Source organism: Hemitrygon akajei, chromosome 9 (assembly GCF_048418815.1).
Source record: "Hemitrygon akajei chromosome 9, sHemAka1.3, whole genome shotgun sequence".
NCBI lineage: Eukaryota > Metazoa > Chordata > Chondrichthyes > Myliobatiformes > Dasyatidae > Hemitrygon > Hemitrygon akajei.
In genome coordinates, this window is record NC_133132.1 from 92,703,054 (window position 1) to 92,718,691 (window position 15,638).

The 15,638-nt window shown below is 46.7% G+C and overlaps 1 protein-coding gene across 1 annotated transcript in view; it reads left to right on the forward strand.

Moving 5' to 3' along the window:
- eys (eyes shut homolog) overlaps positions 1-15,638 on the forward strand; it is a 1,854,977-nt gene that overhangs the window by 963,975 nt on the left and 875,364 nt on the right. The window contains exon 20 of the mRNA XM_073056513.1: positions 2,058-2,179. Coding sequence (XP_072912614.1) covers positions 2,058-2,179 — 122 coding nt within the window. The remainder of the gene's footprint in view (positions 1-2,057; positions 2,180-15,638) is intronic.

The following is a 15,638-nucleotide window of genomic DNA, read 5'->3' on the forward strand; positions in this document are numbered from 1 at the left end:
CTCCAGCCTTCAGGTAATTATATGTACACACTTTCTGGTAAAGAACCACGGAGCCAATTAGATTTTTTTTTACCCCAGAGCTGGTTTTAGTTTCTGTCTAGCTAGAAAATGAATTAAAATAAGCTGTCATTATAGAATCCTGTCATGTACTCTTACCAAGGGACTGCAAGTTGCACATTTACCCAGGGCAGCCTCCTTGAGCCTAGTTTTGAACATCAAGAAAATGCAAAATACCATGAAACCTGATGTGCTATTTTTGCCAAACAATAAAATGCAGTTTTGAATCCAGTTGACTGAAACAACTAATATTTCCAGGCACAAGGCAGTGAAAAGTGTAGATATTTGCGAGCAACATCTTTATTAGGTGGGAAGTGTTAGGAACTGAGTTGTGGCATTTCATCATTCTCCTCATCTGAGTTTGATCTCCTCAATGGGACATGGAGAAATTCTCAAAAATTTTTGCTCTAATCTCTTCCCCCATTCTCCATTTTTCATTTTCCATCTTGGTTCATATCCATTTTTTTTCATCTCTCCCAGAGTATTGGTTGCTTTCAGGTGGGGTAGATCTTATGTTGTGATATACAAGGTAGAACAATTGTATAGAACAGATTGAAAGAGGCAATCTCATTTCATGCCTGTAATTGTTTAATAGCTTTTCACCACATATGTGCATTTCTGTTTGGAGTCATTAAAAGGCATGGGATGTGATTAGTGTAATTGAATCTCCACAGATTAATTTGAACATCATAACCAACTTCCCAATGATTCACCCATCTGCACTCATCTGTAAAGTTGACACCCAAACTTATTAGCAAATATGTTCTCTACTGATCAGAAAAAAGTGTCAGTGGGAAAAAAAACAAATATTCAATTTATCTTTGTAATCATTTTCCCTGGATACTTCATCTTTGAGGTAATCAGTTTGGAAACATTCAGAAACATCGACTCAAACAGATCTGCCCTTTTTGAACATTTGTACTTACATATGAATTTTTCACAATATTTTCAAGATCATGCTGTTGGATAACTTATTGCAGTGGAAGTGCATTGAAGTGTAATGAATGTTTCTAAAGTTGCACTGTGGTATGCTACCCAATATTACATTGTTGTTTTTTAAAGCAATGGAACTAAAAGGAAATCTATAGGGATATATAGTTGCATCAACTTTATATCACTTGTTTTTGTCTTTTGTTTAAAATCAAAATTATCTTTATTGTGTGTAATGGGCAATTACGGTAGTCCTCAAAGCAGTTCCTTTTTCCATCACAGTTGTTCTTAGATGTATTCTAACCAAATGCAGATAGTTCTGGAAAAATGAAGCCATTCTTAATTCATATTTCTGTTCCAGGTAGAGAAGCTACAGGATTAAGCTTCCTGATTAACGATTTGCTCTCCCTGCTGTTTTTAGACTGGTAGATATAAATGCTGTCACTTTTAATAGATATGCCAACAATGTTCCCTTTGGAGACAGCTTTGAAGAAAAATACAAGTGAACAATGAATGGATCAAGAGAAACAGAGAAGGGAGAGGCAAATGGAAATGAAGTAATCCAAGCAATAGAGATAGAGGAATATAAGAAACTAAATACAACCAATAAAAAATGCCCACGAAAAGGGGAAATAAATGCTAAAACAAGAAAGTGAGGATAATACTGGAAAAAAACATAGTTTGATTGGGCCACCTCATGTAGCTCGTTATCTGTGGCATTGATTTCCAATAGGAATGTCCATTTCTTTGTTGGAAATGCAGATTTTGAATCAAGAATGATCTTTGTTATATACATGATGAATCAACCAGGGGACAGTAAGTGAATAATATGAATGTTTCTTCACAAGAACATGGAAGACGAGAGTTTTAGGATAGGAAAGTACAGAAGATCCAAAGAGTGTGCTTAGCCTTCAAACACTATTCTTCAGTCTGATTATCTTAAAATTTGAAAAATAAATAATTGTATTTTTGTATCTAAATATTTGTGAACCCGAGTCAAAGCTGAGGGGAAAATGAACAGGTTGTTTCCCCCCTGACACAGATTGTGTTATTCCTTTCCTCCCATACAGAGCTACCTGTGCATCTGTCTCCCAGGCTGGGAAGGGAATTTCTGTGAACATGGAGTCAATGAGTGTGCTTCTGAGCCTTGTGAAAACAATGGAACATGCACAGATCTCGTAAATGGCTATCGGTGAGTTCCAAAACCAAAAGTCATGGACATCCTAAGTAGTGAACAAAATGCTCTGTGTTCATGAGTGATTGAATTTGGTGTGATGATCTTGATGTTCTTGATAATCCGCAGTGTCCTGTGATTCTGAAAAATATGTTAAGGATGAACAATTACACCTTTGATTGGACCAAGAGAGGCCACTGTAACCGAGCACACCACCATCTTAATAGAAAAGGCAGTAAATGTAATATTTAAATTTAGATATACTTTTTCTACTCACAAGCATTTTAATTATGTTTTTGTTTTCTAAATTATATTTCTTTGAGTTAATTTTTAATGTCTTATAGTGTGAGAGTGTTTAAAAAAATGGTAAATAAGTCTCAGCCTTCAACAATTTCTAAGCCCTCATTAAAGCCTGTTGGATCCTTCCATGAATAGAGTGTCAACCTGAGGCCTACTCATGATCAAAGCCTCATTGATTGATTTGAAGAAATGGAAGTCCAGTAAGATCCACATCCTGCCCATTTGGAGGTGTTGGTGAGATGGTAGCCAGGCAATTCAGCCCAAATTTAAATCTTTATCTGGCAGATTGATGCACCATCAATAACTCTCGGAGATGTGAGGCGAGATATAGGCTTTTATTCGCTGGAAGAGAGCAGTCAGCAGCAAGAGTTCACCAGACGACATCCTGGAGACTGAGGGAGGAGCAGTGCCTCCAATCGCCTTTATACAGGGGTCTGTGGGAGGAGCTACAGGAGCAATCAGCGGGGGGGGAGTGTCCAGACAGGTATATGTAGTTCACCACATTCACCCCCCCCTTTTGTTTTAAAAGAGAGTCCACATGGGGCGGAGTTTCTTACAAGCACATTTACAGGTTAAAAGTATATTTCAAGGTTAAGTCTATCAGGTGGTCGAATCTGTCGTTGCGATCTACGTAGCACCGGCGGTGATTGCACCGGAGATGGTGGTTGTGCTGGTTCCGGTCTGACTTGAGGTGTCCGCCCATTAGGCGTCAGTGATCCCTCATGCGTGTGCGAGGCGCCCGGAATGGGAGTGTCGTGAGGAGTCAGTGTAGGGCTTGGTGTGCGCGGTGTCTCATGGGTATACACCTCGGTGGGTACAGGGTTCATAGTTACCGTGGATTGTTCGGGGTAGTGGTCTGCTGCTCCCGCGGGCGCCAGGTTGTGGATGGAGACCGTGTCCTCCCGCCCATCAGGTAAGACCACGTAGGCATACTGGGGGTTCGCATGAAGTAGGTGAACCCTCTCTACCAGCGGGGAGTATTTATTGCTCCTCGCATGTTTCCGGAGCAGCACTGGTCCTGGGGATGTCAGCCAAGCCGGTAGGGTGGTCCCAGTGGCAGACTTCCTGGGAAAAGGAAAGAGGCGCTCATGAGGGGTGGCATTGGTGGACGTACATAACAGAGAGCGGATAGAGTGGAGTGCCTCATGGAGGACCTCCTGCCATCGAGAGACCGGCAACCCCTTTGACTTAAGGGCTAAAAGTGTGGCCTTCCACACTGTGGCTTTCTCTCTCTCCACCTGTCCATTTCCCCGGGGATTATAGCTCATGGTCCTACTAGTAGCAATGCCCCTAGCCAGCAGGTACTGGCACTCATAAACGAGGACCCTCTATCACTGTGGATATAGCAGGGATATCCGAACAGAGTGAAGAGCTGGCACAGGGCTTTTATGATGGACGTGGCAGTGGTGTCGGGGCAGGGGATGGCAAAGGGGAATCGCGAGTACTCGTCGATAATGTTGAGAATGTAGACATTGCGGTCGGTGGAGGGAAGGGGGCCCTTAAAGTCAACACTCAGTCGCTCAAAGGGGCGGGTGGCCTTGATAAGTTGTGCCTTTTCAGGACGGTAGAAGTGTGGTTTGCACTCAGCGCAGACTTAGCAGTCCCTGGTCATTGTCCTGATGTCCTCAAGGGAGTAAGGCAGGTTCCGGGCTTTCACGAAATGGTAAAATCGGGTGACCCCCGGGTGGCAAAGATCTGCATGGAGGGCATATAGCTGGTCGAGCTGCGCGCTGGCACAAGCTTCCTGGGATAGGGCATCAGGGGGCTCATTGAGCCTTCCAGGCCGGTACAGGATATCATAGTTGTAGGTGGAGAGTACTATTCTCCACTGCAAAATTTTATCATTTTTGATTTTGCCCCGCTGTTGGTTGCTGAACATGAACGCAACTGAGCACTGGTCGGTCAGCAAGGTGAACCTTTTGCCGGTGAGATAGTGCCTCCAGTGCCTAATAGCTTCCACTATGGCCTGGGCTTCTTTCTCCACCGCGGAGTGCCGAATTTCAGGGCATTGAAGGGTACGAGAGAAGAATGCTACTGGCCTGCCTGCCTGATTGAGGGTAGCATCCAGTGCGAAATCGGAGGGGTCACTCTCTACTTGGAAGGGAATGGTCTCGTCCACCGCATGCATCGTTGCTTTGGCAATGTCCCCTTTAATGCGGCTGAAGGCCACGTGGGCCTCGGCAGAGAGGGTAAGTGTGATGGACTTGACCAGGAGGCGGGCCTTGTCTGCGTAATGAGGGACCCATTGGGCATAATAGGAAAAGAAACCAAGCACCGTCTGAGGGCTCGGAGGGTGGTGGGAAGAGGGATTTCTAACAGTCGGGATACGGTCATACGGTCGGGATCAGGGCCAATGACGCCGTTCTCCACAACATACCCAAGGATTACGAGTCGGGTGGTTCTGAACACACACTTGTCCCTCTTATAAGTAAGGTTCAGAGCTTCGGCCACTTGGAAAAATGATTGGAGGTTGGTGTTGTGATCTGGCCAGTCGTGACCACAGATGGTGATGTTGTCCAGATATGGAAATGTGGCCTTCAGTTGGCACTGGTCCACCATCCGGTCCATTTCCCTCTGGAAGACAGAGTCACCATTCGTGACACCGAAGGGGACGCGCAGGAAGTGATAGAGCCTGCCACCTGCCTCGAAGGCGGTGTAGGGGCGGTCCTCTGGGCGGATGGGGAACTGGTGATAAGCGGATTTCAGATCTATTGTCGAGTACACCTTGTACTGAGCTATCTGGTTGACCATATCCGCGATGCGGGGTAGGGGGTACGCGTCAAGCTGCGTGAACCTATTGATGGTCTGGCTATAGTCCACGACCATCCTATTTTTCTGCCCGGTCTGAACAACAACCACCTGGGCCCTCCAAGGACTTGTGCTTGGCTCAATGATCCCTTCCCTGAGCAGCCGCTGCACCTCTGACTGAATGAAGGCCCTGTCCCCCACGCTGTACCTCCTGCTTTTAGTTGCCACAGGTTTACAGTCGGCGGGTCAGGTTGGTGAAGAGTGGTGGGGGAGGGATCTTGAGGGTGGAGAGGCTGCAAGTGGTGTCAGTAGCGCAGCTGTCGACATGGTGCTGGGTGGGATGTGGGGGTCGGTGTGTGTGTGTGGTCAGTAGCGGGGTATATGACGAAGTCCCACAAAACTGAGGATTCCTGACAGTGAGTGGTGGGAGGGGCCCGTCATATGCCATTGTCACACTTTTCAGGTGGCTCTGGAAGTCCAGCCCCAATAGCACAGGCGCACACAGTTGAGGCATGACCAGTAGCGCAAAGTCCCGATATTCTGTGCCCTGCACCATCAATGTAGCTACACAACCCCCCAGGATGTCTGTGGAATGCAACCCAGAAGCCATGGTGACCCTCTGGCTTACCGGCTGTGTCACGAGTCTGCAGCGTTGCACTGTGGCCGGGTGAATAAAACTCTCAGTGCTGCCCGTGTCAAACAGGCAGTTAGTACTGTGCCCCTCCACCAGAATGTCCATCATTGACCTTGCGAGCTGGTGTGGGGCGCTTTGGTCGAGGGTCACGGAGGCCAGAGTTGAATCGCTGTCTTGGTGCCCGGTAAGCACCCGTGGGTCGGAGGCAGGGCGAGGTGGCGCCAACAAAGATGGCCGCCCCCATGCCTCGCACAAGGCGGGCAGGCAAGATGGCGGCGACCAAGATGGCGGCCCCCATGCCTCACACACGGCGCTGCTCGACCCCGCTCGTGGTTCAGACTTACAGACCTTGGCGAAATGGCCCTTCTTTCTGCAGCTGGAGCAGGTAGCTTCTCGGGCCGGGCATTGTTTTCGGGGGTGTTTTTCGAGTCCGCAGAAGTAACACTGCGCGGACTTGCGACTGGCAGCAGCCGTGGTTGATTGTGGGGAGTTCACGGACTCGCGAGTGGCAGCAGCTGAGATCGATTCGCTGGCAGATGGCAGGGTCTGCAGCATCCATGGGACCGGCGGGAGATCACGCGGCTGGACAGCGTCAGCGTTGTGCAGAGCAGCCTCCAGCGTGTCGGCCAGCTCGATCGCCGACTGTAAGGTAAGATCGGTGTTTTCCAGCAGCCGCTGGTGCACGTACACTGACCTGATCCCCATAACGAAGGCGTCTCGTACCAGGAGCTCCGCATGCTGTTCCGCCGTCAGTCCTTTGCAGTCGCAGGCCTGCACGAGTGTCTGTAGGGCCCGGGCAAACCAAGCGCTCGACTCTCCGGTCCGCTGCCGCCGCGTCGCTAAACGATGTCTTGCATAGATGGTGTTCACCGGCCGCAGGTACTGTCTTTTGAGGGCGTCCAGTGCCCCTTGGTAGGTCGGCAGGTCCCTGATAAGGGAAAATACCCTCGGACTGACTCTGGAAAGGAGGATTTTGTGCATTGTGGCAGGCTCAGTCACGGGAATCTCTCCAAGTATGATTGGGAGCATGCAAGCCAGAGTTCAAAGGCAAGAGTTGCTTCTGGAGCTTGAGGGTCCAAGTCCAATTTTTTCCGGACGTAAAATACTCTCCATGTTTTAAAACTTCCAGCGAATAAAATTGATGCACCATCAATAACTCTCGGAGACGTGAGGCGAGATATAGGCTTTTATTTGCTGGAAGAGAGCAGTCAGCATCAAGGGATCACCATATGACATCCTGGAGACTGAGGGAGGAGCAGTGCCTCCAATCGCCTTTATACAGGGGTCCGTGGGAGGAGCCACAGGAGCAGTCAACAGGGGAGGGGGGCGTGTCCAGACTGGTATATGTAGTTCACCACACAGATTAATAGCAAAAATGTTTTTACTGAAATTTGCTTTGACATTTTTTGTCAAGGCATCCTCCTTTATCGCAAATTACGCAAATCTTCAATAAATGACTGCAAGCTTGAAAATAAGCGAAAGAGGAGATTATGAATCTCCAAATAAATCAATTATTTTTAACTAAATGGAAACTGCTGGAAGGTTGGTTGGAATTGGAATTCATTTAGAGAAAAATCAAAGTTGCTGGATCAGGAAATTCAAATTTTGCCAGAATCATTCTGAAAACTTGCGTTTCCTTTCACGAAAAAGAATACTTGATTATGTATTACTGCTCTGGGACACATCTTGGTGTAACATAAAGAATAACTCATAAACAAAGCAAGAATCAGGCTAATGGCAACATAGATTTCAACACACTTAAAGAAATCGCTCTCAATTTTCTCCTCCTATGTCCAGAAAATTCTTCCCTTCTCTTGGGACCTCGAAATTTGCTACCAAATGTACACAAGACTCCTTTCTCTATTGGGACACTACGCTGTGTAACTGGGGCAGGAGACTGCTGCCAAACAGTTTCTAACTAGTGACAGACTTGAGCACTTGTGTGGCTGTTAGACACTACACCATGCCTAGAGCAAACAGGTTTTAAATAGCATCAGTTGTATATGTTTGTCTTCAAAAAGCAGTGATTTTTAGCACTGACAGTTTTCCAAGAAATGAGCAGTAATACAAAACTGCTTTGCTCACAGCAGTTTCAAGCATTCAGGCTTGGAGATGCCGGAAATGGCTGGGGGTGAAAATGAAACAAATTCACTACTTTAAAAAGTTAAGAACTATAAAGATTTTGAAGGTATCGACAATCATTTTGAATGTTACAATGAAAATGAAGATTTGGGGAATGCAATCATCGACAGCTTTGTATGAAAACAATCGATTACCTGCACTAGTTGTTGGTGCTGATATTCATTTTCAGTCAAAAATGCAACGAAGGTGAATTCCTCTGTTGATAAGTATTAGGAACTAATTCAGCTTTATAGTACTATACTAGTAGTGCTAGCATTCTAATTTTTCTTGTATTTCATTTAAATACATAACTTGTTACAGTTTGTCTTTTTTTCTACCTTTTAACTCTTTCCATGAAACTTCAGCAACTGGGGCAGCCGATTAATTGGCCAAAATTTATTGGTCCTGATGTGTCCCAATTAACTGGAATCTACTCTGTATATAAACTTTTAAATTCACTTTCCAGGCCTCTACAACTCTTGTTCTCAGTATTATTTCAAAGGTTTCAAAGGTACATTTAATGTCAGAGAAATGTATACAATATACATCCTGAAATGCTTTTTCTTTGCAATCATCCACAAAAGCAGAGGAGTGCTCCCAAAGAATGAATGATAGTTAAATGTTAGAACCCTAAAGTCCCCCTCAGCATCCCTCCCTCAGGAGAGTAAGAGAGAGCAAGCAACAATCTCTGTCCCCCCACCAGCAAAACATAGCATCAGCACCCACCACCGAGCACTCAGGCGTAAGCAAAAAAAGAGCAAAGATACAGACCTGCAGTTACCCCAAAGACTTCGCATTTCACCCGGTATTCGACAAAGCACAGGTTCTTTCTTTCCATAATAAGGAGAAAGGTGGTGTCTCCGTTTCACAACAAGCGGGGAGACATAACAAACAACTCATTGGTTTACGATGTTGAAAGTCCATTACATTGCTTCTTTCCAGCTCAGTGCCCAAAGATCTTGGGTCTCTAGCACACAGGAGTAGATATTCCAGCTCCCCCAACAACACATGGATCTCCTGCCATGACACTGACCTTCTTTCCGCCTGTGGTGAACTAGATATACCTGTCTGACTGCTCCTGTGGCTCCTCCCAAGACCCTGCTGACTACCCCTGTGGCTCCTCCCACAGACCCCTGTATAAAGGCGACTGTGGCCTGCTGCTCTCCCTCATTTCCCCAGGATGTAGTGTTGTTCTTCAGTCAATAAAATTGATGCACCATCAATAACTCACGCCGAGACTTAGGAAGTGAGATATCGGCTTTTATTGACTGAAGAACAACACTACATCCTGGGGAAAGCTGTCCGGCGCGCGAAGCGACATGTTCCAGCTGTGGGAAGAAGGGCCATTTCGCCAAAGTCTGTAAATCTAAACCGCGCCCGGGGTCGAGCAGCGCCGCGTCTGAGACCTGGGGGCCGCCATTTTGCATGACCGGATGTGGACAACCATCTTTGCCGGCGTCACCTGGCCCCGCCCCTACCTACCCGTGTGCGACCTGGGAGCCGCCATCTTGCATGCCCGGATGTGAGCGGCCATCTTTGCCGGCGTCACCAGGCCCCGCCCCCGCCTCGCCATCTTGCATGCCCGGATGTGAGCGGCCATCTTTGCCGGCGTCACCAGGCCCCGCCCCCGACACGCCCTGTTCAACGCTGGCTTCCGTGACCCTCGATCAAAGCGCCCCGCACCAGCTCGCAAGGTCGATGATGGACATCCTGGTGGAGGGGCACAGGACTCGCTGCCTGTTTGACACGGGCAGCACTGAGAGTTTTATTGACCCGGCCACAGTGAAATGCTGTGGACTCGTGACACGGCCGGCACGTCACAGGATCACCTTGGCTTCAGGGTCGCATTCCACAGACATCCGGGTGGGTTGTGTAGCGACATTGGTGGTGCAGGGCACAGAGTATCGGAACTTTGCGTTCCTGGTCATGCCTCGGCTGTGCGCACCTGTGCTATTGGGGCTGGACTTCCAGAGCCATCTCGAAAGTGTGACTATGGCATATGACGGGCCCCACCCACCACTCACTGTCAGGAATCCTCAGTTTGGTGGGACTTCGCCATATACTCCGTTACCACACGCACATACACCCCGAACCCCACATCCCGCCCAGCACCATGCCGATAGCTGTGCTGCTGACACTATTTGCAACCTCTCCACCCTCAAGATCCCTCCTCCATCGCTGTTCACCAACCTGACCCCCGACTGTAAACCTGTGGCAACTAAAAGTAGGAGGTACAGTGCGGGGGACAGGGCCTTTATTCATTCAGAGGTGCAGCGGCTGCTCAGGGAGGGGATCATTGAGCCAAGCACAAGCCCATGGCGGTCCCAGGTGGTCGTTGTTCGGACTGGGCAGAAAAATAGGATGGTTGTGGACTACAGCCAGACCATCAATAGATTCACGCAGCTTGACGCGTACCCCCTACCCCGCATCGCGGATATGGTCAACCAGATAGCTCAGTACAAGGTGTACTCGACAATTGATCTGAAATCCGCTTATCACCAGCTCCCCATCCGCCCAGAGGACCGCCCCTACACCGCCTTCGAGGCGGGTGGCAGGCTCTATCACTTTCTGCGCGTCCCATTTGGTGTCACAAATGGGGTCTCAGTCTTCCAGAGGGAGATGGACCGGATGGTGGACCAGTACAAACTGACGGCCACATTTCCCTATCTAGATAACATCACCATCTGTGGTCGCGACTGGTCGGACCATGACGCCAACCTCCAACGTTTTTTCCAGGTGGCCGATGCTTTGAACCTCACTTATAACAAGGACAAGTGTGTGTTCAGAACCACACGACTCGCTATCCTTGGGTATGTCGTGGAGAACGGGGTCATTGGCCCCGACCCCGACCGTATGCGCCCCCTGTTAGAACTCCCTCTTCCCACTACTCTCAAGGCCCTCCGGCGGTGCCTGGGTTTTTTTTCCTATTACGCCCAATGGGTTCCCCATTACGCAGACAAGGCCCGCCCCCTGGTCAAGTCTACCACCTTTCCCCTCTCTGCCGAGGCCCGCGCGGCCTTCAGCTGCATTAAAGGGGACATTGCCAAAGCAACGATGCATGCGGTAGACGAGACCATTCCCTTCCAAGTAGAGAGTGACGCCTCTGACGTCGCGCTGGCTGCTACCCTCAATCAAGAAGGCAGGCCAGTGGCGTTTTTTTCTCGTACCCTTCAAGGCTCTGAACTTCGGCACTCCACGGTGGAGAAAGAAGCCCAAGCCATAGTGGAAGCTATTCGGCACTGGAGGCACTATCTCGCCGGCAGAAGGTTCACCACACCGCCCATCTCCAGAGCCCTGAGATCCTAGGCCTCCAAAGTCAATCCGAACTCTTAGGCCAAGCCCCTGGTGTGCCGAACAACGGCCCCTTATGAAATCTACAAAGAACCGTAGTCAGCTTGTATCTCCAGGTCTGGGTCTTCAAAAGAACCCTGAAAGAGAAAAATAAAGATTAAAGATGGAAATATAGCTGTTTCCAAAGATGCAAGCAAATTAGTTGCCGTTTAGCGCCATCATCACTTTGCTCCACCCCTCGTTTTATATTTTGTTTATCAAAATAAATAAATTCAAAAGAAAAATTATGTATGTATATACTGAGAGCATGATTTGCTGAGTCCTTTAAAGTGAGTCTGTAGGTTCTGGAATCAGTTCAGAATTGAGGTAACTGAAGTTATCTACACTGGTTGTAAGCTAACACCTCCTGCCCAATCAAGTCAAGTCAAGTCACTTTTTATTGTTATTTTGACCATAACTGCTGGTACAGTACATAGTAAAAATGAGACAATGTTTTTCAGGACTATGGTGCTACATGAAACAATACAAAACTACACTGAACTACGTAAAACAACACAAAAAAAACGACACTAGACCACAGACCTACACAGGACTGCATAAAGTGCACAAAACAGTACAGGCATTACAATAAATAATAAACAAAACAATAGGCATAGTAGAGGGCAGTAAGTTGGTGTCAGTCCAAACTCTGAATATTGAGGAGTCTGATGGCTTGGGGGAAGAAACTGTTACATAGTCTGGTCGTGATAGCCCTAATGCTTCAGTGCCTTTTCCCAAATGGCTGGAGGGAGAAGAATTTGTACAAGAGGTACATGGGGTCCTTCATAATGCTGTTTGCTTTGCGGATGCAGCATGTAGAGTAACTGTCCGTAATGGCAGGAAGAGAGACCCCGATGATCTTCTCAGCTGACCTCACTATCCGCTGCAAGGTCTTGCAATCCAAGATGGTGCAACTTCTGAACCAGGCAGTGATGCAGCTGCTCAGGATGCTCTCAATACAACCTCTGTTGAATGTGATGAGGACGGGGTAGGGGGGGGGGGGGGAGGTGGGAGATGAACTTACCTCAGCCTTCGTAGAAAGTAGAGACGCTGCTGGGCTTTCTTTGCAATGGAACTGGTGTTGAGGGACCAGGTGAGATTCTCCGCCAGGTGAACACCAAGAAATACGGTCCTCTTAACGATCTCTACCGAGGAGCCGTCGATGTTCAGCGGGGAGTGGTCACTTCGTGCCCTCCTGAAGTCAACAACCATCTCTTTTGTTTTGTTCACATTCAGAAACAGGTTGTTGACTCTGCACCAGTCCATTAGCCGCTGCACCTCCTCTCTGTAAGCTGACTCGTCGTTCTTGCTGATGAGACCCACCACGGTCGTATCATCGGCGAACATGATGATATAGTTTGAGCTGTGTGTTGCAGCACAGTCGTGGGTCAGCGGAGTAAACAGCAGTGGACTGAGCACACAGCCCTGGGGAGCCCCCGTGCTCAGTGTGATGGTGTTGGAGATGCTGCTCCCGATCCGGACTGACTGAGCTCTCCCAGTCAGGAAGTCTAGGATCCAGTTGCAGAGGGAGGTGTTCAGGCCCAGTAGGCTCAGCTTTCCAATCAGTTTCTGAGGACTGATTGTGTTGAATGCTGAACTGAAGTCTATGAACAGCATTCAAACGTACCTGTCTTTTCTTGTCCAGGTGGGTTGAGGCCAGGTGGAGGGTGATGACAATGGCGTCGTCTGTTGAACGGTTGGGACAGTACGCAAACTGCAGGGGGTCCATTGGAGAAGGGTGGGGTACAGCAGTAGGATGAAGGATGTTGGTTTCTTGTGGCTTGTAAATATGTTCAGTGTTGGTGAGGCCTTTGCCTGTAGTGTACTGGGCTGTATCCACCACACTCTGTAGACTTTTCCATTCCTGGGCAGTACTGTTTCCATATGCTGTGATGCAACCAGTTAGGATACTCTCCACTACAAATTATACATATTTTAGATGAGATACTGAATCGATCCAAATTTCTAAGAAAGTAAAGGTGCTGCTGTGCCTTCTTTGTATTGGCACTTGCATGCTGGTCCCAGGACAACTCCACTCATATGATAATGCCTCGCTATTTGAAATTGCTGATGGTCCACCTAAATGTGTTGTGAAACTTCAAACATCTCACATTTTGCCCTACTTACTGGCATTGTTATGTTTTAGAATGTCAAAACATTAAAATAATTCAAAGGAAAACAAGAGAGCCAAGAGATGTGAGTCTTGATTTGTTCTTTAAGCAAGGTGTAACATCATGATGTAAGCAATTCACTTATTTTTCATATAACCCATAATTACTTAAACAAACAAAAAATGATTAAACTATTTACAAGGTTACTCAAATATCACAACAGGCATAATCTCCCTGAACTCTAAAGTCCCCTGTCCCTGCTGAGGTTTCACACATATTTCCTAAGCCTAACGTCTCTTAATCTCCCAACCACCTTCACCTCAACATTTTAGATCATGATTTGCACTGATGTGATCCAATACTATGAAATATGTATCTGCTTGTCACCTTTTTCTTCTCTCCCTTTGTTGGAGGAATGCCAAGACCACCACTTCAACCATGTCCTTGCTCATAGTTTCTAATCTACCTTTGTGTGGCTGTGTCAGTGATTCAGTTTGTCAAAGACCTTTGATGCACCCTGGGAATATTTGTTCTGTCAAATATATGTCCTCATTGAGCTCACTGCAGACCATTGAAAACTCCACATTGATGTTCAAAAGGAAAGCAAAGTGCACTCAGAAAGGAAAACAAAATATAATCAGGGCTGTGGGGAAAGTGCAGGAGCATGGCATGGACTTGATCCTCCTTTTGGAGGCCAGGTTGCTAAGCCCAAAAGGACTCTCCGATTCATTCTATATGTCTACACTCATTGTTTTCTGAAATGGACATGCAATTTCAACTTTGCATCAACATTTTAAGTTCTTTTCATTAAAAATTTAGCTTGATGTACGTGCTTTTGTTCTATTTTCAATTTTGTTGCCATGGAGGGCAGATTTTTTTTTTTGCACAAGTTTTGTGGCCAATTCTTTGATGATAACACTTATATAGTTCCTGAGAAATCTCTGTCCTCAGGATGTGGGTATGTGTGGGAGTTTTGATGCCACTGAATAATTTTAATTTGCAAGATAAATTGATGAATCAATCTGCTCAATTTCCGTGTGGAAAGGATACATTCTCCTGACTCGTACAGTTCAGGTTAGGGTTAATAATGAACTATGTTGGTTGGTGCTGCAAAAAGATGCATTTCACAGTATGTTTTCAATTTTTCGTAAGATCTTAAGACATAGTAGAATCAGCCGATTCAGCCCAACGTTTCAATGTACATGTGACAAAGAGAGCTAGTCATTAAGATAAAGCAGCGTTTTCAGATGATATCCATCATTGTGGTTTTTTTTCATACCCACAACCACTTCCTAAATTCACTCATTTAAATGTACCTCATAAAGTGGCTACTGAGTGTATGTTCATTGTCTTCTACTGCTGTAGTCCAGTGACATATTATGCATTCACGGATACTGTTCTACAAAACACTGCTGTAACACTTGGTTATTTGAGTTACTGTCACCTTCCTGTCAGCTGGAACCAGTCTGGCCATTCTCCTCTGACCTCTCATATCAACACGGTATTTTTGCTCACAGAACCACTGCTCATTGAATTCTTCTTCTTTTCTTTTCCACACCATTCTCTGTAAACTCCAGAGCAGGGGTTTCAAACCTGGTGTCTATGGATCACTTAGTTAACGGTTGGGGTCCGTGTCATAAAAAACGTTGGAAACCCTGCTCTAGAGACTGTTGTGCAGGAAAATCCCAGCAGATCAGCAGTTTCTGACATACTCAAACCACCCATCTGGCACCAACAATCATGACATGTTCATAGTCATTTTGATCACATTTCTTCCCCAACTGAACCTCAACCACTCCTGCATGCTATTATGCATTGAGTTTCTGCCCAATGATTGGTTGATAAGAGATTTGCACTAAAAGCAGGTGTACCTAATAAAGAGACCATTGAGTATATATTGTCACTGAATGGTATGTCAGCAAAGCTCTCTCAGTGGCTTGTCTGGTAAGGCTGCTGCCTCACAGCACCAGTGATGATGTTTAATCCTTATCTCAGGTGCTGACTGTCTAAAGTTTTCACATTCTCCCAGTGACTGTGTGATTTCCATCTAGATTCTCCAGATTCCTCCTGCATCCCTAAAGCAAAACAGTTTGTAGGTTAATTGGCACAAAAGCCTTTAGTTTCTATAAATTGACAAATGGCATGTTTGCCTCTGTAGGTTTGTTATAGAATACAAAGGACAGCATGGAAGCAGAGTAATTAGCTCAATGCTTTACCCTACCAGTGATCTGGG